General features: G+C 43.7%; 1 protein-coding gene across 2 annotated transcripts in view; it reads right to left on the bottom strand.

Annotated features, from left to right (window-relative positions):
- mbtps1 (membrane-bound transcription factor peptidase, site 1) overlaps window positions 1-27,362 on the bottom strand; it is a 42,935-nt gene that overhangs the window by 7,728 nt on the left and 7,845 nt on the right. For both annotated transcript variants that reach the window (XM_078257777.1, XM_078257776.1), the window contains exons 2-16: window positions 23,811-24,399; window positions 21,897-22,160; window positions 19,057-19,257; window positions 18,762-18,872; window positions 18,012-18,121; window positions 17,236-17,352; window positions 16,578-16,645; window positions 12,732-12,834; window positions 11,302-11,453; window positions 7,926-8,087; window positions 5,510-5,654; window positions 5,101-5,289; window positions 3,134-3,306; window positions 2,225-2,340; window positions 1,004-1,160 (exon numbers count right to left, since the gene is read on the bottom strand). In XM_078257777.1, coding sequence (XP_078113903.1) covers window positions 1,004-1,160; window positions 2,225-2,340; window positions 3,134-3,306; window positions 5,101-5,289; window positions 5,510-5,654; window positions 7,926-8,087; window positions 11,302-11,453; window positions 12,732-12,834; window positions 16,578-16,645; window positions 17,236-17,352; window positions 18,012-18,121; window positions 18,762-18,872; window positions 19,057-19,257; window positions 21,897-22,160; window positions 23,811-24,042 — 2,300 coding nt within the window. In that variant the 5' untranslated portion in view covers window positions 24,043-24,399. The remainder of the gene's footprint in view (window positions 1-1,003; window positions 1,161-2,224; window positions 2,341-3,133; window positions 3,307-5,100; window positions 5,290-5,509; window positions 5,655-7,925; window positions 8,088-11,301; window positions 11,454-12,731; window positions 12,835-16,577; window positions 16,646-17,235; window positions 17,353-18,011; window positions 18,122-18,761; window positions 18,873-19,056; window positions 19,258-21,896; window positions 22,161-23,810; window positions 24,400-27,362) is intronic.

Below are 27,362 nucleotides of genomic sequence, written 5' to 3'. Positions count from 1 at the left end.
ATATGAAGAATCCCTGTCTACGGATGTATTTTTGAGGATTTATTTTTTGAAAACATAAAGCATTGGGCTCTTGAGTCGGCGCATATTTGTGCCATAAGCACACTACACCAGCCATTTATTTTCTCTCTTTCTGTTTACAGGTCTTGGGGAATACTACTACATATGTGAAAAAAGTTGTATAAAGTATTTTGTGGCTCAAACGTCTTCTAAAAGAAATTAGTCAGATTAGACATTAAAACTGGTCCCTCCAAAAGACTAAAATTCAATTGACGCCGTTTTTCCTACATTATTAGTCATGTGTGACGTGGTGTACCATGTCAAGAAAATGCATTTGATACGTTATTTATTCATCGTTTTTGTAATAGGCGTTAGCTGCGTGTTATATACTGATACAATGGAATATCCTACTGTAGTAGATGCTGTTTTGATACCGTCAGTACCTGGTGATGATGATGATTCTTTGAGTTGCATATGTTGACTTTGATTGGTTTCTCTAATAACTTGGTTGGAAATCTGAAGTATTTCTTTAAAACATTTAACGTTCGCGACACTTAACAAAGGTCCAGTGTGTGACGTTTTTAGTTGTTCGTTATCAAAAATCTGTGTTGCCCGTTCACAAACTTGTCCTTTTTCATGAATATTTACCCCCGCCATCAATTCCAAGTATTCCTTTTGGCTTGGAATTTAACATTTGCATTCGCATGAACTGGGCTAAGTCCATCTTGAAATACGTTACCCACGTATAACCATAACCATTGCCTAATCCTAGTGCCTTCCAGGCAGCGACGTTGGGGGGGGCTTAAAACAACGATAAACACTTCAAACCAGAGAGAAAAGCAAAACGCATACAGAAATTTTAGTTCACGTAGGACCCCATCTCTTATAGTAAAAAAGAAATTAGGTTTTTAACGGTCTTTAACATTAGCCAGTGTTATTCCTAGAGATGTTCCGATACCGATACTGGTATCGGAACAATAACCGGCAGTAGGAAAGTGTTGAATACCTGGTGTTTTCGTCATAGAACTTGACCTTCCTCATGACCGAGGTGTTGTACCAGTCACTGAAGATAATGAGCGACAGGCCGTTGTCGATGTCTCTCCTCAGCTTGGTGATCTCTTCAGGGAAATACTCCTCCTCGCTGTCCACCATCAGCAACGTGCCTGCAGAGACACAGCAGCAAACAACCCATTAGTTAGCATTCACGCGGCTTGCGTCGGCCGTCAGACGCTGCGGCTAGGGCTGGGTATCGTTCAAAGAGTTTCGATACTGGTACCGATAACAATATCTCGACTTCGGTACCGGTTCCTAAACGATACCTTTTTCGATACCAATTTTATAAAACAAAAAGTTACAATATTACGGCACAAATTTTTTATTTCAGCTCCTACTATGTCAGCCCCGTCTCTGTCCGTAACGTAGAGTTTTTCGTGCGTGTCTCTACGACGTGTAATGTTAGACAGCCAATCAGCAGCATTATTAGATCTTGGTAGACGCATGTTGCATACTTATTGGCTCACTGACGCTGATGAGATTTACTCCTTAGGTATTGAAATTGGGTATTGAATGACGAGGCATTTTTCCAATCTCGATACTTTAGAGCCAATTCGGTCGGTGCCTAAAAAGGTATTGAATTCGGTAGCCAGCCCTAGGTGCTGCAAAAACGCAGGTCCTACCGTTCATTTTGAATGGGGGTAGTGCGTTTAAGGCTGCGGCGAAAAGTTGAGGGACTCAACTTTTGGAGAAACGCAACGCCACGTCACGGTGGCCAGTCATGTAACCGGCGATCAGACTTGTCAGTCGGTTTTGAGGCGGTGTGAGAGTCCCGTACAGTAAACGGGAAACATCCCTGCCTCTATCGCTGCCACAGGACAGTTTTAAAACACCACACAAGCAGTGAACTGCCCAGGAGTTTGTGGAACGGCTGAATGTTTGCCAAACAACAAAGCACAGTCGATCAGTCTCACTCAGTCTCTTTTCTTTCTCTCTCCCTCTTTGTAAAACTGCGTGTGTTCGGAAACGGCGAGATCTATGACCATGTGACGGAAAACAGTAGCTGTAAAATATAAAGTCTACCTGTGCTACATTAGGGGGTTAAAGAACACAACAGGACGTCGCACAAATGGGCCGTTTCATTGACGCACTCTGAGGAAAAGGCTTCATTAAGAGGCCTGGAGCTGTGGTAGTCCTCTTAAAGAGGGGAAATCTTTGAATGCTGTGCTCTTACCATACTGGCTGGCATCAAAGCAGGTGATGGGCGCTCCGAGCACCTCGACAAAGTAGCCCATACTCCTCAGGTGCTGGTACATGTCCCTGAAGTTAGTGTGGATGTGGTCTCCATTCCTGGAAACATTAAATAAGCAATAACATTTCACATTTCAGCTGATGAAGGCCAAAGCATGTAATGTTTGGACCTGGAGCCATGTAGCTGCCACGCTCCCTCCGGAACTCTCTCCCCAAACACATCCGCACCAATCTGTCCATGTTAAAATCACATGTCAAAACTCATCTTTTGAGAGCTGCTTTAAATGTTTGTCTAAAGGTGCCGTAGGTAGGATTGTGAAGATCCAGGACTCAGCCGAAAGAATTTGAACATCAACAACTTCTCAGTCCCTCCCCCCCTTTCCACTAAAGCCCAAAACGGTCTCCTAAGCCCCTCCCCCCACAAGGGAGAATGAACGCATGTGCATGAGCAGTGATTGACAAGCAGTTAGACCCCCCCCCCCCCCGGCCCTGATTGGTGCATCTGAACAGGGAGCGGTGGATTTTTGCAAATCTCACTACAGGCTGTAGGTGGAGCCAGAGGAGCCAGATTTTTTCATGTAGTTCTACTCGAACATAGGGTCAGTTTCAGCAAATATGACAGAGTTAGTTACCTACTGTTACAGGATTACCTACTGCACCTTTAAATGTGTGTATTTTAGTGTGTGAATTTTCGAACTGTGTGTATGTTCTATTTAAAACTCTGTAAAGTGTTTTAGGATTTCAAAAAGCGCTATATAAACAAAATGCATTTATTATTATTATTATGTGTTCAGAAAATTAAAACATTAAACCAAAAAGCAACCAAATCCGAGACAAGATGGGTGTGGTGAAAAAGACTATAGACATCAGGTAAACATCGACACACACGCACCAGTCCAGTGGGTCGTTTTTCATGCGGAGGTTGTCCCGGGGAAAGTAGCCAGGCGGGTAGCGCAGGTTGTGGTACTGGTCCCACAGCACCCTCTTACTGCGCGGGGGGGTGGGCACGATCTTCACCTTGATGGGCAGTTTGACTGTGGAGGTCAGCTCACCACCTGCCTCTGACTGGAAAGGGTCAAAGGTCAAGAAGATCAGTGGGTTATAACTGAAGAGGAGCATTTCTCATGCAGGGATTGCAGAACAGCTCTAGTAATAAGTTAAAAAAAAAAAACATAATGAAATTATGATTTATTCAAAAAACGAAATGCACATAGTTGTGTTTAAAAGCAAAATAAACATCCACATAGGTTTGAGTAAATTAAGTATTAAAAAGTGAGCTGTCAGCTAAGATAGGCTAATTCACGTGATCGAGCGATATTTAAAATGCTTCATTCCGTTCATAGAACACTCTGTATCAAGGTTTTTTTTTTTTCCCCCCAAAGGTCCGTAAACCACTCTCTGATCACGTGCCTCCATGAGCCAATCAGAGTTGTTCCCTGCACCGCGCAGCTTGGTTTAGATGTAGACAGTCACAGAGGACAGAGTAACGTGAGGATAGACGGATAGCAGTCAGTCATAAGTCGTCACGAGGTTTACCAGTTTACCTGTAAACACAACATTGTGTCCCGTCTGTGTTGTTTTTCAGCAGTGACCGGTGCTAGTTTGAGTCTTTTAGCTCATAGCTTCAGCGGCAGACTGTACGCCCCGCTGTTGGAATCCTCTACAGTGAAATACAGTCACACTACACCGTTTAGCTGTCAGCATTTTAGCCGTGTTTAATCCAGTTACTACTGTAGCTAACGGTAGGGTAACGTTAGCTGCTGTGTAACGTGTTGTTAGTGTTTACTAGCGTGACAAGCAGCGACATTTCTGTTGCCTGTAACGTCTGTTTTGGAGCATCGGAGCGCAACGCAGACATTTAAGTGGCACCGTAAGTCGTGGTTGCTATTTCGTCCGGTAGATACCGGGCGCCGGTGCCCTATTGGCACCGGATTTTAACATGCGGCGTTAACGTGAACAGAAAATTGCATTGCCTGTATCTTTTCACGGCAAACGCGCATGTTTGGAAAGCGGTCGCACAACAGCTGAAATGGCATACTCCTTACATAGTATACTTGTACTTCACTTCATAGTATCCTTCAACAAAGGAGGAACGTAGCACAACATGGATGTGAAAGCAGTTGTAATTAGCCTATGTGACAATAAAATTTGTTTTGGTTAAAATCAACAGATAAATCGTGATAATTAATCGTGATCAATATATTGATCAGCCCTACTCCACAGTACACACCTCGCATCAACCTGAATCGGTTGCAACACATTAAAAAGGGTTTCTGCAGGTTTCACCAAGTCAAATTTAAGACTTTTTAAGACCTTTTTAAGACCATTACAAATGAAATGTAAGACCTACTGTATACCACGACATAAAAAAAAGTGTCAGAGTCCGGGAACATCGCTAAACTTGCAATTCCCCATGGCTAAAGCATAAAATCCATTCCGAAAGAGAGTCACGCAGCCTTGCACTCAGCTGCAATATAAGCTGCATGTTTGGTCTCATTTATAGTCGTAATGCAGCGAATTATGTCTGGAGTAGGCAAAGAAAGAACTACAACATCCTGCGGAAACCCGGATTAAAGCCAGATGTTGCCATTGAAAGTGCACGGAAAATAGTTAGCTATAAAAGTATGGATAAATGGTTTAACCAGATAAACAAAAGGACACAAGTGATTTATGAACAATGCAAACTTGAGAAAACCAACCAACACACTGACAATTCAATTGTAGGACGATTAAAAAAAAGCATTGTAAATATCCACTTGTACTACTATGCGGTGTCACTAAAAAAATCTGTTTAAGTGAAGACATTTGGACGGGGGGACCCCTGCTCTGGTAAAGGTTAAAGGTGCTTAGAAGACTCACATCATTCTCTGCAGGCGACACCACTGTGACCATCACATGGCCCTGAGCGACCCCCTCCCACGATGCCGCTTTCTTGGCCACGGAGATGGAAACAGCCAGGTAGCCGGCCCACGGCCACAGCACGGGAGAGTAAGAAACGGCCACATCGATGTGGTCGCCGTTCTGAGGGAGGTAGGGCTGCCAGATGGGCTGAGACGAGAGAGAGCTTCATTCAGAAGGCTTACGGGGAAGATGTTTTCAACAACTCTGGAGTTCATTATGACGCAAAAAAAACCAGCTCAGGCCATCACACGTCCTCGTACAGAACTTGGGGAAGTAGTATTTAGACAAGTGTGTGTGTTGTTTGTGGAGTGGCATCAGAGACTGAAAAAAAAGATTTCTATTGATGTGTGTATTTTTGCGTGTGCACCTTGTCGACAATCCTGCCAGTGACACCCATGCCGTTGAGAATGGTCACGTTGACGATAGTGGGCATTCCTCCGTAGTAGATGGGCTGGGAGCAGTACGGCCACATGTACGGACACTCTGTCAGGTCGATGTAGCTGGGAGAAAGACTGGCAGGAGACAAGGACGGGAAAGGATACTGTATTACTATATGTACTATACGTGTAACCTATAATGTGCTTTCTGTCTGAAAACACCAGACATACAGAAGCAAGGTTACACAAGAAGACAGTGACTCAAACAATTGTGGGGAAATACTGTAAACAAAACTATAACATGATATCATTTCATAGCATGATTTCACCAGTGTGTTTTGTTCACTGTATCCCTAACCGAATTTCTGGACTGAAACGAATGATTGCAAATATTTTAATAAATATTCCATTTATTTCAAGTTTGTTCATGTAAAAAAAAAAAAAAAGCCAGAGACAGCATGTTTGACAAACGGACATCTATAACTCTCCATTAAAAGAACCAAGATAATATTAATAATCTTAAATCATAAGACAAAATAATTCATGCATACTCGTGCAAAACCTGATCAACAAGATATATAAGAATCGATTCAGATGAATGGCTTCCCACAACTCAGCAGCGCAGTACTGATCAATCATACAATCAATATGTGAATATGTGTGTAGATAGAAATATGGGTTTAGGAGGAAAAGTGATTTGAAAATCTCTCGTCAAAGCTAAAATCAAGGACATCTGCCCATTGAGGTTGACGGGTTCAACAATATTCTGAGCTGTGTGATTGATGAAGTGGAAACGTAGTCCTGTTTTCTTTTGGAGCGTACATACTCTGATGTGTTGTAACTTTGGTGAGTCAAAACAGACTATAGTTTCTTTCACTATAGTGTCCTTCATAAAAGGAGCCGGCTGCAAACCTTTCAGAGCCACATTCCAAGCCTGTAGGCGGGGAGTAGTGATACTTAAGGGGCAGGTTTTCAGTGGAGGACTCTGATTCTGCCAGTTTGAACCCATCCTATAGCTCCCAAGAGATCAGGCTGGGGCAGCACAGGGAGAAAGCCACTCTAGCGGAGTGGGGAGTATATATACACGTCTATGGTGGGGAGGGGCAGTTGAAACAGGCGCTTAACCCCGGTACATACATGAAGGAATACCCCGGTTACGGAAGGAGTTCTCTAGGTCCGTTAACCGGGTTATGAGAACTCTGATTTTAACCGGGGTACGGTGTTTACATGGTGTTTGAGAAATCGGGGTATTGCCTTAACCCTAGGCCTGCACGATTAACTGCGATCTCGATTCACCCCTGTTCGCGATTACATTTTTAAATGACTTTGATTTATTTATTTTTGGCATTTTCCACCTTTATTTTGATACGACAGCTGAAGACATGAAAGGCAAGCAGTTAAAGTTAAAGAGTGAGCTAAGACATTTCTGTTTCATTCTGTTTTTGATACTGTACTTATATTGGCAATTGACAAACTCCACTTCTCTAGAGACTGAAGCTGCAGCTACAGCATGTTGATTAACATGTTTTACTTATGTAAAGACATGTTCAAGGAGTTCAGATAGAGCCTGTATCAGGGCCATATTTAGTTCAATGTGTTATATGTCACTATTTTTGGTACTTAAATGGCCAGTATGTACTTTATTTTCTTTATTCATTGAAGCCTCTATGTTTACAGGCTTGTGGTGATGCGCAATGTGCTATAGGTGCCAAACAAAATCTAATCTAGTTTGGTAATGCCGTTTTGTTTTGTCATGGTTCATGTGTGCAATAAACATTACACTTCGTAAGAAAAAAATCGTGGCAAAGAATCCTGATATCAAATCTATTCATATTTTTCCCCGAATCGTGCAGGCCTACTTAACCCGAATATAATAATTTTTTAAACTGCATGTAAACGCATCCACTGTTAGATCTGTGTAGCTGAGGAACAGACATTGCCGCTCTTTATGTGTACACAAGTTTCTGAATCCAGGAACTAGCGTCTGGAGACGCCTGTGCCATCGGTGCTCCTTTATTTTTTTATTTAACCTTTATTTACAGTATCCAGTTAAGTCGATTGAGAACAAATTCTCATTCGCAACGACGACCTGACACATTCACACTTACACATTCATACCTGGAAGCTGCCCAGTACAACCACAGTCTGATCTGCTGGCCACTGAGCAGCTCCACTGGAGCGGTTAATGAGCAGCTCCACTGGAGCGGTTGGGGTTAAGGGCCTTGCTCAAGGGCACCTCAGTGGTGGTGGTAATAATGGACTAATGGATTTCACTTTCCCCACCCAGATTTTATCCTGTCGGTCTGGGGATTGAACCGGCCAACCTCCCGGTCACAAGCTCGCTTCTTTAACCTTTAGGCCACCACTGCCTTTAGGATTTGCGTGCACTGAAACTGAAACACCTACCTGGCCTGAGGTTTGTAACTGTTGAGGATCTGGTAGGCTCTGATCAGGTCTAGCTTCCCGTGGCCCTGCTCGAACATGTTGACCCCCGGCAGCCTGCGGGCCGAGGCGATCAGAGCCTGTTTCATGGAGGCTGGGTTCACCAACTCCCTGTTCAGGACGGTGCTGGAGGACAGAGGAGGACAGGCTGGGTCAGTGTGTATCTGTGAGTCTGCTGGTGTCAGATTCCAACAGTGTTTCATTCAGAACAGTGCTGGAGGAAAAGAAGAGGGACGGGCTGGTTTGCCTGCGTGTGCCATTCTCCTGGGAGAAGGGAAAGGCGCCTGTTGTCAACAAGGGTGGTACGATGTTTAACCCGGCAACATGAGCTCACAAAATCGGCTTAGCTACAGCTATGCAACAGGAGGGCTTTCACGTGTAAAGGAGGTATATTGACAGAGTGAGGATAATACCCGACATTAATCAGTGACACCTCCTTCCTCTGGGACACATTTCACTGGCTGCTCAAGTTCAGGATTACAGCACAGAGGTATAATTACACCACTTTGAGCTTTAAAGCAGCTGCATGTATTCTCTCTCCTCCAAACTCCTCTACAGATCAGCTTTAACAGCCCTCACTTGGACACTCACTCGGCGCGTCATCAATTCAGCCTCAGAGAGCTCCAGACTTCATCTAAAATTACTCAGCACAGTTTCCAGTGACTCTCCGGCTAAAAGAGACATGTTTTCATGATTAGATTGCCGGAATAATAGAACATATACTGTACATTTTGACTGCTTTACAGATAAACTGTTTACCTTTTGAATCTTTAGAACAATCACGAGACTGTAGAGAGCTGTGTGTACCAATTATTCGTCGGACCTCTCTCTGCAAACTGCAAATATATCATCCCTGCTGACGTGTCCCTGAGCAAGACACTACGTGTCAACGGGCTGCTGCTCTGTATCTGACCCTGGTCTCTGACTTTGTCGGGAAGGGGGGGCTAAGGCAGAGAGAAATTTCCTCACAGGAGGCACATATATTGTAGCTAAGGCTAAGCCCAGGTATTCAACCTAAATACCTTTTGTACGGACTAAAATGTGTCTGTAGCACTGAGTCTGGAAAACGTCCAAGCTACAGAAGCTAGTTGATCATCTGCTCAAACTAGAAATCTTTACTTTTTGTTTCATTAGAAAGTGTCTAAATGCTTGCTCTCGGGGGAATTACTGGAATTGTTGGGTCTTTTTAAGTTATAGAGTGTGGTCTAGACCTACTCTAATCTGTAAAGCGTCCTGAGATAACTTTTGTTATGATTTGATACTATAAATAAAATTGAAAGTTCCTGATTTGAATCGCAATTTTGGACTACTGTATTTAGGCAAACTCTTAGAGAACACTTAACATCTGAGTAGACTGGCTTCCTTTGTTGAATAACTCAAGATGTGGACACACAGAGCCGATAATCGGCCGTTGGACAGTCTGGTGAGGTCGGTGACTCGAGTCTGTTCGGTGTGTCCCGTGCCGTCGTCAGTCCGAGGGGCCGTCGGCCTTCATTTTGGCCGATTTGACATGTATAATTGGCGGGGCGGGCACTGCCGGCAGTCGGACTCAAATGACCCATCTGATTGGTAGAGTGCTAACCCGGAAACGGGGAGCGGAATGAGCGTGACTAGAGTCTCTCAAAATGTGACGAAAATCTTTAAAACTGACCTTTGTCGATCTGAAATGAAGACAGATTCAGCAACTGCATGGCATATTTCTCGCTTAAAATGTTTTCAGAAACACGTTTCGGTGAACTATTTTAGTACAATATGAGATCGTATTCTGAACAAGCCGCCATGACAGTCTGTCTTTGAATTTCCGGAGAAACCAGACCCACGTGACGCGTTCGTCCAATCAGCTGCCGGTTTTCATTTTTGGGCGACAATACAGATTAGCGCCGCCTGCTGTTATGGAGACGTATTATGTCTCGTCGCTTCGGTGTGTTCCGAGGCACTTTTTGGACCAATTTGGGGAGACTGATCAGTCCAACTGCCTTTTCTGCCGAAGTTTGGCCGTCGGCTCTGTGTGTCCACACCTTAAGCGTCTACAGCCATGCTAGTGAGGCTACATGCTAAATGTTAACGACAACATAGTAACTGACAAATGACAATGTTAACATGCTGATGTTTAGCAAGTATACTGTTTAACATGTATGCCATCATCTACGGGGGCCGGCGGCACGGGGCCGCGCGCGCTACAAGCATGCACAGAGACGTTTATGGTCAACGCTTTGTTCGTTGCAGTACTCTCCGAAACACCAGAGGGCGTACAAACAAAATAATCTGTGAATAAGCAAGAAGTGGTAGAGAAGAAGAGAGTGGAAGTAAAGGAAAGCAGGTTTCCTGGCAAAAGTCAGAAACACATCCATTGTAAACACCGACGTACTGCCAAACATTGTGTCTGCTCAAATCATTAACATGACTGTTGTTTATCTCCAAATCTAAACTACTGTCTGCCTGTAACACTGTTAAGAACACTTTTTTTTTCTCCAATGTAGCCATTTATTTTTTTTTTTTTTAGTTTTGATAAAACAATCTCTCATGTTTTTCCACACTCTCCAGCAAAATGTTTCTTCTTTTCCCAGTGAGGTGTCTCTCTCTGACCACATATTTAAGGCTGTTTGACTCCCTGTGGTCTGTACATGAAGAATCATAAACATGTTTGTAGCAGACACTGTTGAACTGAAAGTGCAGCGCGCGCCGAGTTACAAAAATTCAGAGGTGCACGACCACGCGGAGCCCTCGACACGACTGGAAATGACAGCCGTGGTGACGAGCTTAAAGTGTTCATATTATGCTTTTTGGCTTATTCCCTTTCATTTGTTGCGTTCTATATCTTTTTGTGCATGAACGCTTGTCACTTTGTAACACACGTTATAATGCTTGCCTAGCTGCTAGCGTAGCACGCCCTCATACTCTGCAACTGATTAGCTAGTAGTGCTTACCTAGCTAGTGCCTATGTGCGACTCCCAACAAAGATGGAACAGAAGTGAGATGCCTCACTCTGTAGCTAAAACAGAGAGCTCAACACACAGGGTGAAAAGAGGAGCTGCAGCAATGTGCAGTACAACAAAAATATAGTTAATTAAACCACATAAACCTATTCTGGTACAACCTCTAAATACAATTATGAACCTGAAAATGAGCATAATATGAGCACTTTAACAAGTCCCCCCAAGAGCAACTATTTGGTGCGAGATAAAAGCTTCCTTTTAGCAGTCAGAAACCTCGACAGATAAACGCACAATTGAACAATACCTTAATGCAATTTCAACGGATTAAGACTCCTTTGTAGCAAGCATTAAAAGATCAAAGTCCAGTCACTTCATGACAACGTAGTCCGGTTTACGATACTGACCTGACCAGGAGAGTCACGGCACCGGCCACCACGGGAGAGGCCACGCTGGTGCCAGACAGAGAGCGACACCCCTCCTTCAACCCTGATCCACGAACACCAGAACCGTAGGTGACGATGTCAGGCTTCACCCTGCCGTAGCCCCCCGGCAGCTCCTGCACAGAGATGGGAGACCGACACAGATCATGAGATACAGACGGAGACTGACAGAGTGACTGAAAAGAAGTTCAAAGTGGTTTTAAAGGGTTTCTAAAGCAGCACAGAGGGCAGCCAAACATAACTGCAGTTGATCCATTTAGATCAAGGGTGTCAAACTTAACTTCCCTAAGGGCCACACTGGAAAATAAGAATCACATCAAGGGCCAGACATGTTTAGTTTAATGACATGCTTTCATTTCATCGAAACGTCAAACATCTTTTACTGTATAATTGGATGTCTCATATAGTCTTCTCACTTACAAGCTGTAAGCCCCAAAATAAGTAACTTAGCCATCAAAGAAAAACAGCGTCAAAAACATCGGGGAAAATGTCGGAAACAACAAACGTCAGAAAAAGTGGCAAAAAGCGTCGGCAAAAGGGATACAAAATTTCAGAAAAGGCAACAGTTTTGAACAAACATTTATGAGCCTAAATTGATATGTAGACCGGATCAAAATTAGGGCCCGCTGGCCTCGAGTTTGACACGTGATTTAGAGTGTATCGTGCCATAGTTTTTAACTGAAATGCTGTACCGCCTAATACACACACACATTTTAAATAGCTGTTATTCAAACACTAAAACGCATGTCTCAGGTCATGTTATTGCACCTACACCATGAAGTCACACGCTGGTCAGAGAGGCAATTTAAAGCCACTCTACAACTCTCCCAAAGCTCCACTATGGTTGAAAATATGGGCATCCTGCGGACATCGGGTGTTGTGATGTAACCGAGTGGTAGATGTACTCTACCACACACACTACGCCAACAAACACAAAGGCAGAGTCAAAAAGGAAGGGACTGAGTAGAAAGTAAAAATGATGAGAAAGTAGAGGGTGAGGAAAAAAAGAGCAGGAAGTAGTGGAAAATGAACAAAACCGCGTTTAAAAAGGTAGCGTTTTGAAATATTTGCACATAACATGTTGGTTGAGTGGGTGAGTGAGTGCTGTCTGCTCCTTCTGGCCTCTTCAATGCTGGCTGACAGTGGTTGAGGGGGCAGAGAGACAGACTGGATCCAAGAAAGTCCTAATCAGATCCCAAAGCAGATGTCTGCCCACTGATAAAAAAAAGAGTGGTGTGTGCGAGTGTGCGTGAAAATGGCTGATGGGATATGAATGAGAGATCAGGAGCTTACGTTATGGTCGACCAGCGTGTAAAGCAGAGGGTAGATGTCTGCTCTAAAACTGAACTTCTATGTCTGTGAGGGACTGAGTGTGTGTTCCTGGAGGAACTCACCCAGGTTGTCATGCCTCTGGAGGAAAACCTAGCGATGTTGTCCTCAAAGTCGATGCCTCCGACCCCGATCACATCCATCTGGTCTGCTGGGTTGTTCAGGGTGCTGGGGGGAGAGAGAGAGAGAGAGAGAGAGAGAGAGAGAGAGAGAGAGAGAGAGAGAGAGAGAGAGAGAGAGAGAGACTTCATTTAATTTGTTTACAGAACGTCAATGAACAGTTCACTGTTCCATCTTAGCACAACAATATGGTCGTTCAGAGAGAGAAAAAAAAAAATAAAAATAAAAAGTCTCTCTCCTAATTTGTACTTGTAATGGTATTTTATAGTGAAGGAAGAGTAAGCAGATGTTTTGCAGGGTCATAAAACCCAGATGGTCAGGGGGCTCATTTGGATAATTAAAGCGGTCTAAATGGTGGAGGGAAAGTGAACATTGTATGCAAATAAACAAGGATGTCATTCAACAACAGAGACATTCTCCCACACAAAGAATATTTAAAATGAGGAAAATATCCATTTGCTGCATGCTTAGGTTTCGTTTTTTACTCTCGCAGTGTTTTGAAACTTTGTTGTGGCAGCGATAGAGGCAGCGATGTTTACTGTACCGACTCTCACAGCGTCCTCAAACATGATCGGCCACCGCAGCGTGACGTTGGTCCAAAAGTTGAATCAGTCTTTTCACTGCAGGGCTCCCCGTGTGTGTGTGTGTGTATATGTATGTATGTATGTATGTATATGTATATATATATATATATATATATGTATATGTGTGTGTGTGTGCGCGCGCGCGCGTGAATGCCAATAATGCTGCGAGACATTAAGTGGAAACTATGTAACTTTTACTGAACAGCAGCCACAAGTGACAATTGTGGTATAGTGCTACTACTAAAACATTTAGCTCTATAGGCTATTGTAAAAGTAGCATGAGTGGAAAAGTCAATGAACTGACTGCGTGATTTGTGTTCTACAGAAATACTTATTGTTAAGTGTGCTAACTTTAACCACAATAAGCTACTGGTCATACAGGACCAAGTTAAGAATGCAGCAGCAAAGCTCCTGGCTGAATTGAATTGAGCGTGTGTGTGGGGTGTGACGGTGTGTGTCTTTATAACTTGTGAATTCAGCCATTTTTTTTTCTTCCGTCAAAAGTTGCAGTCTCACTTTAACTATTCAGAGATGTGTGCTTCACTTGTGTTGAGGAAAACTAATGTCAACAGCAGCTGCCAACGTTTCTTTGGTGGTATTACAAACGTTAACATTGCAGTATTCACTGAAAAGGGCTTCTGCAGGGCTTACCAGTAGGGACAACATGGCCTAGAATAATTAATTAGCATTTCACGCTGTTTTCAGTAGTTCCCAGCAGTATACTATAATAATTGCTAATGATGTAATTAATTCAATTAATGTGACCTAGCATAAGTTCATGTTCAAGTCTTTGCTTAAATCAACACTTGCCCACTATGAGTCAATGATCTTCCTAGCTAATGTAGCTAGCAGTAGCAACAGTGTTTAATACAGGTAGAATGATCGCAACTGGATAACAAAAAAAAGGAGTACTTATGTCACTGTCTAAAGCAGGCAAGAAGGCATATTCAAGAGCTTTGTAAATGAAATTTAAAAAAGAAAGACCTTTTTTTAAAGGCATGAAAATTTCACTTTGAGGTTTTTTAACATTAATGTGAGTTCCCCCAGCCTGCCTATGGTCCCCCAGTGGCTAGAAATGGCCATAGATGTAAACCAAGCTCTGGGTATCCTGCTCTGCCTTTGAGAAAATGAAAGCTCAGATGGGCCGATCTGGAATCTCCTTCTTATGACGTCACAAGGAGGAAGGTTACCTCCCCTTTCTCTGCTTTGCCCGTCCATGAGAAAGAGAAAGACATCATGGCCAAGCGTAGCATGGCATGTGGTCAAAGCCACACCACAGCGGCCACCTTGCACGCCCCCTCTCTCCTCCTCAATAGCATTTAAAGCTCCAGACACAGAAATGGCACATCCAAAGTAAAGCTCATTGTGGGACTGGCACTTCAGATACATTATTAGGGGACCACTAAGGCCTATATAAAAGCATCCAAATGTCATAGGACTTTTAAGGGAACTCAATTCAATGCTGTTTAAGATTTTTTTTAAAGTTTTGCAGAATAATACTCTGACTGAAACAGGAGTGAGATGATTACAGATCAGAATATTTTAGGATTAAGCGTTAGCTAAAGGGATACTTCACCGATTTAGCATTTAGCTTGGTATCAGTAGAAACCCAGTAGTATTTTTGAATGACCGAGCTTCTCTCCCTCATGTCCCCCTGTGAGGGGAGATCTCTTTATTGTGGGTCTGGAAAAAAAGCCTCTTATGACGCAAAAATCGTCATTTTGCGTCATAAGAGGCTTTTTGGCCCAGAGGCTATGGACTACAGTCCAACTTCCGCATATTTCAAACCCGCCCATAGGGGGGTTGGACTCCGGCATTCTCCGAAATTCCACGAAACAAAACGAGTGTCAGCCATCTTGAATCCTCGCGTAGCTTTAGTGGCTTCTCAGCATCAAAACTTTAGATAGATTTATTCATCCCGAAGGAAATTTTAGAACAACAATTATGTGCATTCAAACTATCGCACACGTGTACCAACCGGGTAAACATTGGTACAGACCGGAGAATATGCAGGACACTTTATTACTGATGGAATACTCGACATAGCTTCGCCCGCCTGCTATGGAGACCAGCGGTGCTGATCGAAGCCTCTGGCCGGTAAAGGGACATCATCAGCGGCGGAGTTTGCGGGTGGAAAACTAACGTTAGCCGGCCATCTGTTCCATCAAGTGTCCGTTCATTAGACAACAAACACGGACTGCCTGCCGCAGAAACGGGGGTGCTTGTATCCAACTAACTGCTGGTGGAGTTTGTGACTGTTGAATGCCGACCATTCTACATTACACGCAAATTTGTACCAAGCGCTAATGCTAGTAGCTAGCTATGTGTTAGCTGAACCTTACGGAGCATATCATGTGTACTAAATGTAGCCCGTTTCGTATGTTGTTTTTATATAATGTTGTTTTCATATATTTTAATTGTGTAACCAATTGAGCCACGGTGGAACGTTGTTTCGTGTATATGGTTGAAATGACAATAAAACTGAGTAAAGTTGAGTTGACTGGCTCACCGTCTGTCTGTAACGGTAGGCGAGGCTTGGGGGTAGACGCTAAAGCAGCGAAGCAAGTGCATTCTTCACATTTCTACTACCTAAGTGACTAGCGTTGGGCGGTAATACGGTATACCACGGGGTCTAAAAATAGCAACGGTATCAGTTTCAATACCGTCAGTAAAAAAAATGCAATGCACTTATATAGGAGACAAGGATTAAATATTAAATTATGGTGACCCACAAGTAAGACTGAAAGAGACATTCACCAAGGTACTGTACCTTTAAGGAAGAGGTGTTATGATATACGAGTTCCGGGGCTGAATTATGTCAAACAACAACGGTAGTGAAAATGCTGTTGTTGCGGCGGCGCGGCTAATGTCGGCTATCTACGCGGCCACCATCAAGTTACCGGACTTTTGGCAGCACAACCCACGGCCGTGGTTTCAGCACATCGAGGCCCAGTTCCAGCTGAGAGGAATAACACAGGACGTTACAAAGCATTTCCACGTGGTATCGGCCTTAGATGCCTCAACAAGAGCCAGGGCTATGGTGCTGTTAGAGGCTCCTCCGGCTAACGGCAAGTACGACGCACTGGCCTGCTCCCCCCTCCCTTCCTCCTAAAAGTTCTTTATGTACCAATGCCATGTGCACAGAAGCGGTGATCATTAGAGTGCACGTCGGAACACCATGCTTAGATGTGAAAGTGATTAGCATACCCATACAGAGGTCCGTCGTTGCCAATAGCAGAGACCATGATCACTCTGTTGGCAGTGAGCTCCCACACCTGTCGATCAAACAAGAAAATTGGTTGAGGAAAAAAATGGAATTTTCCCAAAAAGTTTCACTTAATTACTACTTTTGATTTTTCTTTACCGGGACTGCACTAAGGTCACATAGAGAACACAGTACAAGTGGGTCTTGTCGTCACAACTGACTGCTTCATTCACACGCTGCACTTAAATCTTAACAATATGCTGATCCACGGTCCTGTCGTTAAGTTACGTGAAGGCCCTGTGAATGGGCAAACGCCTTTGGGCTGTCAACTTGTAAAGTGCACATGTTCCAGAGCTGAGTTCAATTGTTGCCATGCACGTGTCTACTCACCGTTTGACCAGTTTATTTTCCAGCTTATTAACACTTTGTGAAATGTGTGTAACTTAGAGGGAGGACGGGTGGTTTGCTATTTCTATGCCTAGACAAACATCTCAGGGTTTTACCTGGGGGGCAGGAAAAACCCTGCATCTGCTATCAGTTCTCATCTGGTTAAATATCAGTCAAAGCTGGCCAAATGCTACCATGATGGGACTGTAGCCTTCCTGAGTGTATCTCTTCCAGACAGCATTACCCGTCCCATCCAGAACTAGTGTCTTTTACCTTATCAACAAAGGGGTGGTCCATGAAGTCAGGCCCCCCGATGCTGAGATTGAGAACATCAATCTTCTTCAGGATGGCGTAGTTGAAAGCATCCAGGAACCACGAGGTGTACGATACCTGGGAGGTGAGGAGAGACACATGACATACTCATCACATACTATAGTATCATCGTTTCTGGTTTCATATTGTCGGATCAGACAGTATAACTACTGTGCATGAATCTGCACTTGAGCATTTAACAATTAAATAAACCACAGTCTTGACATACAACAAAGAAGTTGGAATTCACATCACTTTGAATAGAACAGTGAATCATGAATTGCCCTAGTAATAACTATCGCTGCCTGACAACAGTATTTCAAAGGAATAGTTCGACATTTTGGGAAATACATTTATTAATTTTCTTGATGAGAGTTAAGATGAGAAGATTGAAACCACTCTGTCTGCCCATTCAACATGAAGATACCGATAGAACAGAAACCGGGGGAAGCCGCTGAAGGTTAAAAGTCTGCCTACCAGCAGCTCTAAAGCTCACTAATTAACATGTCATACTATGTTTTTTAATCCATACAAACAGTGTAATATTAAAAACGGCAAGTTGTGGTTTCAGGGAGGTTATGTTCAACATAGTGTACTACTAAAAAAAATATTTAACTAGTCCTTTAAGTCACCAAATCATCATCTTCTCTAGCACATGTATTTCTTTCAGCTTTCGGTTATACAATACTGCTACGATTGGACTAAAGCACAGTGGTATGTTGAGGGCATGTATGTACCTGGTTGTTGGTGAACACTCTGAAGATGTGCAGCTCTGAGTCGGGGGCAAAGCCTTGACACTCCCTCATACTGGCTATTACTCCGGCTACGAATGTACCGTGGCCCAGACCTGAAACACAGGACAGGAAAGGGATCATCATCTCGTCTCGCTTTGTGGAGGAACCCACAGCGCTGCGGAGGAGGGTCTGGCTAGTCCACACAGCATTCCGGAGTGGGAGGAAAACGTGCTCTGGTTTATTGGCATTTCTTTAAACCAATCACCATCGTCTTGGGCGGCGCTAAGCACCGGGCAGAGTCCCGGTGTCGCTGCAAAATAGCCTCAGGAAGGAACTCGTTTTGGTGGAACGTAAACAGTCAAAAGTTGTTTTAGTCGTGCAACAGAAAACTCAGATTGGACAGATAGTCTAGCTAGCTGTCTGGATTTACCCTGCAGAGATCTGAGGAGCAGCTAACCATCCACCGGACTTTAACATAACAACACAAAGAAAACGGAGGGTAATGGACATCCGGCCGAAAAGAGTGACATCGGAGTAATCCTGGAAGTGGAACGTTGTGGATAAAGACTAATCATCATCCAACCATCTTTAATCGCACACACACACACACACACACACACACACACACACAATCCCGATAGTGTAGCACCAAAAACATCATCAATAAAATAATTAACATGGCTGTCTTCATCATTTAGATTGCAAGTCATGAGCATCAGCCATCAACATTATCACTGGGTTTCTCCTCCTCACCGTCATCCAGTGTCTTTTCATTAGTCCAGTTGGTCCTTTCTTTTACGTTCTTAAAATGGGGGTGCTTCTCGCTCAGGCCTGTATCAAACACTGCCACCTTCACACCAGAACCTGTACATACAGGAGAGAGATTAAATCAATAACAAGGTCTCTTAGTTCTGTCATGAGCATTCCTTCATTAAAAGCAATCCCTCATTACGGTTTGATCACAGTAATGTTTTGAAGCACATGTTTAGCCCCGTCCCCTCTATGCTGGCCCTCTATCAGAGCTAGATCAAAAGGTGCGAGGTCTAACCGGTGTGGCCCATCTGCCAGAGTACGTCTGCCTGCAGGATCTGCGCAACGTGGCGGGGGATGGCCCTCAGCAGACGCCGGCTGGAGTGGCGACCGGTGGCGTGCCAGAAGCCCGAGCCTAGGGACAGGCTGGTTCGTCGGAAAGGGCGGGACGACTGCCACGACTGCCGGGTGGCGTTGCAGGGTGCAGCAGTTTCGGGCGCTACAGAGACAGAACAAAAGCAACGATGTTAAAGCAAAGGTAAAATAAAGAAGCCTTCTACATACTGTGTCCATGTGACTACAGTACAGGTTTGGATTTTAGATTGGCAATGTTTGGGTGATAGATTCTAGGTTCTAGTTCCAAAATGTTTCGTTGCAACGTTTGACCTACTTGGCCCCCGCCGATGCACCTGTCACACGTAATAGATGAGCGACGCATTTTTCTGTTCAGACTTTAGGATTTGAAATTCTACTTGGAAATATTTTTTTACTTACAATGTTTCTTAATCACTCATCCTCCATGAAGGGCTGGAATAATTAGATGCCCTGCTCCTGCTGTCTGCCACTACAGCCCCTGCTGCAGACAACCCAATCCTGCGGTTAACTTAATCATGCTCATCATGTTCTGATCCTCCGTTTCTCTCTCTTACTTTCTTTCCCTTCCTTATGTCTCTCTCTCTCTCTCCCTCCTTCCATATTTTAGCTGGGATGTGAGGCTGATCATGCAAGCCCCATTCTAGTCTTTCAACACAATTTCAATCACTTCGACAGAAAAGAATATCACGAGGTCATTAGCAAAGAGTAGCAGAGCCCTGCAGGGAGTTAAAAAGTAGGAGTGAAATGCAGGGCTGAGGTCTTCTCTCGTATCTTTCCCACTAATTCATTTACTTCCCTAGGTAGCTGCATCATGGACTCACAAATTGACTCATGCAACACAAACCCAGTGAACGTGGACTTACCTTTCTCAGGTATTCCACTCTATAAGCAGGTTCAAATCTTATCTAGAGCAATCTACACTCCTAGGGGGCTGAGTAAAGACAGACACTGCAACAACTCTCCAACCACTCATTGCTTCAAGACGTCACTTTTTTCCGGTTTCTATTTTGTTCTTCAATCCAAATACTCTACACTAATTACAACACTCAAAAGTGTCAACACTACAGCCTTGAGATGCCATTCAGTAACGGCTTGTACTGAATGAATTCAACACACGGAATGTAAAGCTGGTGCTCATTTCCGACATGCACTCATGCCCTCTCATACATTCAGAATCAATTCACAAACTTCAGTTAATATTTTCTCTGCAGTATTTCCACTGGCTTCTCCTGGGCGCTCCAGTTTAAGCTCTTTCAAAACATTGTTTATGGCTGTACAACATGGCTAACTAGTGAGACAGTCACCTAGCAACCTTAACCATCTGCATCTGATTATGTGAGCCATCGTGCAGTCCATAGCGTTATTTGCGTAGCCTTTTTTTATTGCATATAAAAATTGTTGAGGTGGAAGGCAATTATGTTTAAAATGTCTACAGATGAACTCCAGAGTGTGTTTGATGCCACCCACTTGCAGTGGGGGAAGAAGTAATCCCTCTCAATCAGTACTTATGACCCACAAGAAGTGTGTGGCGTCTGTATCTGCAGAGACTCCATCCTCTGCCTGTATTCTCTCTTTTATTATTTTGCTGTGTGCGGGATGTTTCTGGCAGGTAACAAAAGGCCTTTGGGCCCCATGTGGGTGTGTAACCCCCCCAGCCAATAACCGCGTGCATGTTGTGCAGCCTGTTCTCATTCCCAACCGGCACTTTGCCCCTCAGCGTCTCATATTGACGCACAAGTCTAACTGACAAACACTCACAAACAGACAGGATGAAATCTCTATTCCCTCATAATCTGACAATGTGGCGCCTGCAGTACTGCAGTAAATGTGCTTAGTTACACACCACTATTGACACATTCTGTCCTATGTATAAATCAGACACGTCTGAAACGAGCATGAGACTTGAACTGAGATAACAGAAAATCCATGAAAGGCCACGTGTCATGAACGGCTTAAAGTTTGATTCAAGCTTCCACGTGAATGTCTGAATAAGAATGAAGAGAAGTGGGTTTGAAGAGGTTCCTCCCATTTACTTCCATGAGTAGGAATGTTATCGATGCTTGTTAGATGCTGCAACTTTGAAGTTTGAGGCTGTAGGTATCCGAATGTCCTAACTTAGCTGAAACACAGCCAATTAAATAAACAATAAAAACGGATAAACTATACTAATAAACTAACAGATAGTTATTTTTTTTATTTTGTTCTCTTAGATCAACTTTCAACAGAGATTTTAATCTGTAAAATACACTAAGAACTTCTTTGTTGTTCCTTTTCAAGCAAACTAGGACATAAAAAGGTTTCATGCGCGACACATGGCCTCCATACTGATACTGCATGTGTATACAGAGGCTGGGGGGTACACTGAAGTCTTTCATCCAGTGCCATGCACAGGGTGTGCACCCCCCCCACCCCCGTGTCAAAGCAAGCCCCACCACACTGACTCACCTATTCTCTCCTAGGGAGAGCAAACACAGACATTCTCTGTCCTTCCTCCCATCCCCCAACGCACACACAAACACACACACACAAACAAGTTGGCCTGCACTTCACATTAAGATATACAATCCTTGTCTACACCACAACCACAGTGGCGAGAGAACTGCATCATCCTCTGACTCAACAAAGAAGACATTCTGTGAACTGTAGCAGACAAACAGCTTTCTGTATCTTTTCAGAGTTTTATATTTCTTGGGTAGACGTGCCAACCTTAGAGACACTGTGAGCCTCTTTTCCTACACTATAACACCGTACTGACAGACTTACAGGGAATGTATTTGAGCATGCGAAACACTTTGCGTTGTGGCGTCACCCTCTTGATGTAAGGGTGGTCTTCTAAGGTCAGCAGGCTGCTGGGCGAAGCTTGACGGATGTGGACCAGCTCAAAGTCGCTGGGGAAGTCGGAGGCTGGGTTTTGCCTGGGAACGATGTGCCACTCCAGCGTTCTGTCCCCGGAGTTCCGCAGGGCGCTGCTGATGTACAGGCTGCGAGCTTTGGCAGAGAAATACCCCGTAAACGCTATGATGTACTCTGGAGAGACAGAGAGGGGAGAGAACGTTTTTAAAAAAACTGTGTATTCAAGTTCGCAGCATTTTATTGGACCCACAGTCCAATTAAAGCAGGTTCAAGCTCTTGTTTTTAAGCCCACATCCACGCTGCTGACTCAAGAGTCTCCACTCTATTTAAGAAATCATTTTCCAGAAATTTCTCTGGGAGGTTTTGACAAAAAAAAAAGCACAGCCCTTAGAAACGGTCATAAAATGTACTGATGGGCCTAGTATTGGCACATTTCAGTGTACAGGCGAGGGCTACACCCATCACTGCTAACTGTACAATAAGGTTGTCTAGCCTCATCTATCCAAGTTACACGTGTCCAGTCTTAAGTGACAGAACATAGCAATAGCAATATATTGAAACAAACATTTTTGTAATATTCAAAAGTGCCTCAAGGAGGAAATCTTATATCGCATGCAGGACTCGGTTGCGTCTTTGACAGTTCTTGGAGCCAACTGGAGTTGAGACGTCTGGGCTACCGCACATGTCCTCAAGTACAGTCATTTTAATACAAAAGACCCAGTGTTTTCACCTTAACATTAGCAAAACACAACATTTTGCTGTTTTATGTTGACAATGCTGGTCACCACTAATTTCTCACTCTGCTGCCTAGTAAAGTGACAGGCAGCATAGTAGGCCCATTAACCTAATTTCATTAAGATATTTTGCCCCAGACAAAACCAAATGAAAACCCGTCCGCATTAAATTAGTCAGCAAGCTAGCTAGCTGGTGGGAACCTTGTGACTGCTGAAGAGGGCTTGTGAAACACACAAGGAAGTAAATGCCCAAAACTATATTGGGCGAGGGGGGTCTCACTGGTAAACCAAGTCCCTTTTGTCAGTTAATATGAACAAGCAAGTTTTTCCACTTTCTTTTAAGTTTCCGATTCCATTCTAAGTCCCTGAGATTGAATAAACAACAAAAGCATCTGCTGATTTGCTTTTCAAAACAGGAAAAACATGGGGTATATTACTGTGTCAGTATTTTTTTTTTTTTTATCTGTCAGAATAATACCAGGACAGAGCTTGAATATCAAGTTGTGCAAACTAGCTGGACGGGGTGTGCTATGCCGAGCTCAGCACAACACCTCCACTGTTATGATTTGATGTAACTGAAATACGGTTGTCTTAATGCCCTTAAACTGCACATGGGGCTGCATCTTTACAGTCAGTGGGTAAAGGCACATGTTAAGTACCTGCAACATCCAGTTTGAATTGCTTATGACCTTTGTTGCATTTGATCTTGATCTCTCACCTGCATCGTGGTATCTCAAGAACTATAGCAAGAATAAATAAAAGCTTTTCTCATTGAAAGAATTTCAGTCACATGTAGGGTTTCCACCAGTTTATTGCAAGCCTGCAAGGCCTATGTTGTAGTTATACAAAAATAAAAAAAAATGCTGCCTGTAACATAAAGAAAATTGGTAGACTTAAGCTGAAATTATACAGTCTGCTAGTGCGCGAGGGTCCGCTTGACGTAAATGTCATCCTCAGAGGGTGTACGCGTAGGCTCTATGTGGGTGCCACGTGCAGCCAATTTGTCGGACATGTATTTGCATGTGTGGAACATGTCCTACATACATAGTATGAACCAAGCTACTATGCGCCTCAGGCAATTTCTTCTTACCATGTTCCACCACCTTGGAGGAGAACTCCAGTTTGAGGGTTAACTGGGAGCAGTTGGTGCCAGATGATGAAGGTAGGGGCTCTGTGTTGGGGGCGTGGTCAAAGTCAGATTTGGCTCCTTCCGTTGGCTCCATCCCCACCACGGGCACGAAGCCCATCAGCAGGCCCAGAAGCATGGATGCCCACACAGGAAGCAGGAGCATCTTACGTTGTAAGGTTGTAGCGCAAACCATCAGTCTGACCAGGCCCTTTCAAACTCCAGCAGCAGGGTGTGCCGTTTCAGAGGAAAAATGAGAAGCTGAAAGCTGGTTTCGGGGTCAGGACAGAGTGTTTCAGGTCCAGAGCTCCAAAAATGAGTCCATACTGCAAATGGCCTGAGCAGCTAGATTATTTTCTTTCTGCGTTTTCTCTCCATGGTGGTAGTCCAGGGTGGTGGTCAGTGGCACAGCCAGAGTAGGAAGATCGCCATGCTGAGAACTGGAGGAGGCAACCAGTAAGAGCAGTGGATGGATGGGAGGAGGCTGGGAGCAGTGATGGAGGAAGACGCTGGTATCAATTTAGAGTTCCACTGCAGTCCTTCCTGTTTATATCTGAAAGGAAAAGAAAAGAAAAAAAAACACGCCAAAATGAATAGTTATTAGTCAGGACAGAGCTTGTTGACATTTTTGGAAGTACATCAGCGTAGTGCAAACAATATATATTTTATACAATATCTACCTGCATTGCACCCACAAACATAAATACATTTCTATCACCTTAGATTAATGGTGAATGGATTTTGTGACCCTGCAAACTCAAAATCCTCTCAGAATATGGAATCAATTCTCCATTAGTTTTACAGCTGTGGCTGCAAAACTGCAATATACATCTGACAGCTGAAATGAATGGCGATTGGAGCCTGATTACACTACTGTTTTGAGGCCAGTACCCTACAATCAATACTTAAAAATAATGAAAATATGGGGCGCCTGGTTAGCTCACTTGGTAGAGCGTGCGCCCCCATGTACAGAGGCTCGGTCCTCGCCGCAGCGGTCGCGGGTTCAATTTCGACCTGCGACCCTTTACTGCATGCCATCCCCCCCTCCCCTTTCAAGTCTAAGGTGTCCTGTCAAATAAAAGGCCTACAAATGCCACACAAAACAAAAAAGACTAATGAAAATCAGGGCTCGACATACGCAATGGCCCGGGCTCTGTCTGCTGTATCAGCAAACGTCATACAGAGTGGCGCGAAGCCTGTGAATGTTAGCTAACAGTTCATATTTTCACCTCAGGTAATTTATAACCAGTTCATTTGGATACAAGCGTTGCATTTTGGAAGATAGGCGGGATTCTGAACAGCGATGCCCGCGCTGCGCACGCACACGCACACACACACACACACACACCAGGGCCGAGGTGTGTGCGTTACTTCGCGCAGCACATGTAACTGACTGGAAACGATACCGAGGATTATTTACCGCCGATGGCGCAGATGAACTAACGCTACACTCGTTACTGTAAGTAGCAATAAAACAATAAAACCTCCATGATTAAAGAGTCAATACTTAGCAATACCCACCTACCTGTTCTACAGGCATTAACATGTAGAAACCGATATTTCAGTCTGCGCTGTCCACTCTTGTCCACCGCGCTGTGCAAACACAGCTCTACTCTGCAAATAGCGACTTTTTACAAACAAGCTACAATGAAAGATGTCAGGTTGTAGTCTAACTGTTTATAGTAGTTTACAACGAATCTTGAACTTTGGACAAACTCTTGTAAACGTAGCTGCTGTCTAAACGAACCATCCTCTCCGCTGGAGCGGTGAACCTATGGATGTATTATAAGACCAAAACAGATGCATGTGGCTACTTAACATGCACGTGAAAGACACCGCGTTCTTCATTCTTGATGATGATGCCGGTTATTTTGCAACAGCATTGTCTTATTTCAAATTAGGCATACAGGACGAATGCTAGCCTGCTTATCAGTCCATTCATCATTAAAGCTGCTGTTTTCCACACACTTTAAAATTAGTTTTAAACAGTTACGAAGACATGTCTTGGGCAGGTTATCTTATAGTTGAACGATAAAACTCGAAAATATGTCGCAGTAAATAAGACACAAAGATAATCTTTAACAATGGTGTTAACTGAAAATCAAATAATAAACAGAAGTTAAAAAAAAGAAAAAAACATTTTAAAATGAGCCTTTGCTAACCTTTGCTGAACAGCAAACACAAGTGGCTATTACAGGATAGTACATGCCAAAACAGTAGCACAAGTATTAAAAGAGTCCACCAATTGAATCAGTAATGTCAGTTTAACATTAGCGACCAGTATAATAGCATAATAGACTGGGTAAACCCAGCCCCATCTGCCGGCGATTTGATTTCTCCCTGCAGCTCAGGCTGGAAACCTGTACGTTTATCTATCCTGCTTCCGTTACACATTTGCGGGAACCAATCGCAAACTTGCTTATCCACCTGGCGCGCTATTGGCGGGTTGGACGCGATGACGATAGAGAAGCGACCAAGCAGCTTTTTGTTTACATTCAACATGGCGGCCACCGAAGCGCAGCAACCCGTTGATGCCAATGTCGCTGCTGTTTTAAAAGATTTCAAAGGCAAGTTTTCTCTGAAAACGGAATAGAAACTTGCCCTGGAACAATTCCTACAAACGAAGGATGCGTTTGCCTTACTACCCACCGGCTTTTTTTTTCTTCCTCTCTCTTTTTTACTACCGACCGGCCTTCGCTCTGCAAAATACGTCACCCGGATCGTTGATCTGATTGGTTGAAGGACTATCCAATTGCGTACAGAGTCATTTGAACTATGCCCGTTGATCACGCCTCTTGTGCAGAGAAAATACAGAGCAGACTCCCCAGACTAATGTTCAACCTTAAAAGATTGAGCTTGGTCTGGTGATAGCCGGACTAATAGTATAAGGCTGTAACAGCAGAACCACTGAGGGTATTATTGAATTGAGCAAGGTTTTTATTACTTATGTGTTCAACTTTACATGTGAAAGACATAAATTGTGTTTTTCCTTTCTTTCAAAAATAGCATAGTCTCACTTCAAGAAAGTATATACATGGCAACATAAACCATGGCTACACTTTACCACACTGCAATTTCTTTTTGCACATCTGCCAGCTTCTATGCAATGCAGCTATGACTACGTCAGCCCTCATCAGTCCGGCTTAACTGTTATCAACCAAGACCTACTCAGTCGTTCCTTGGCCTCAGGTCTATCTGTCCATCGGAATTTGATGAAAATCTGTTCATATGATTTTGAGATCTGTTGCCAACAAACCAAATTGAGGGAAAAACGTCACCTTTGCAGAGATAACAAATGTGTCTATGTTCTGACACCTACAACACCAGTGTTTAGGTGTTGCCATTTCTATCCCCTCATGCAGTGTTCGGAGAAAGGAGCGTTTCCTCTGCTGTGCCAAGTGGAAGAAAAAGGAGGTGTTGGGGGTGCAAAGATATGTTGAAAGTGTGAACCACTCCTCCCTCATTAAGCCACTCATAAAGAGCTTGTGCTGCCCTCGGGGAACAACAATGTTACTA

Source organism: Sander vitreus, chromosome 8 (genome assembly GCF_031162955.1).
Source record: "Sander vitreus isolate 19-12246 chromosome 8, sanVit1, whole genome shotgun sequence".
Lineage (NCBI taxonomy): Eukaryota > Metazoa > Chordata > Actinopteri > Perciformes > Percidae > Sander > Sander vitreus.
The sequence above is the reverse complement of the archived record's forward strand: the minus strand, read 5'-3'. Positions and strand labels throughout refer to the sequence as shown.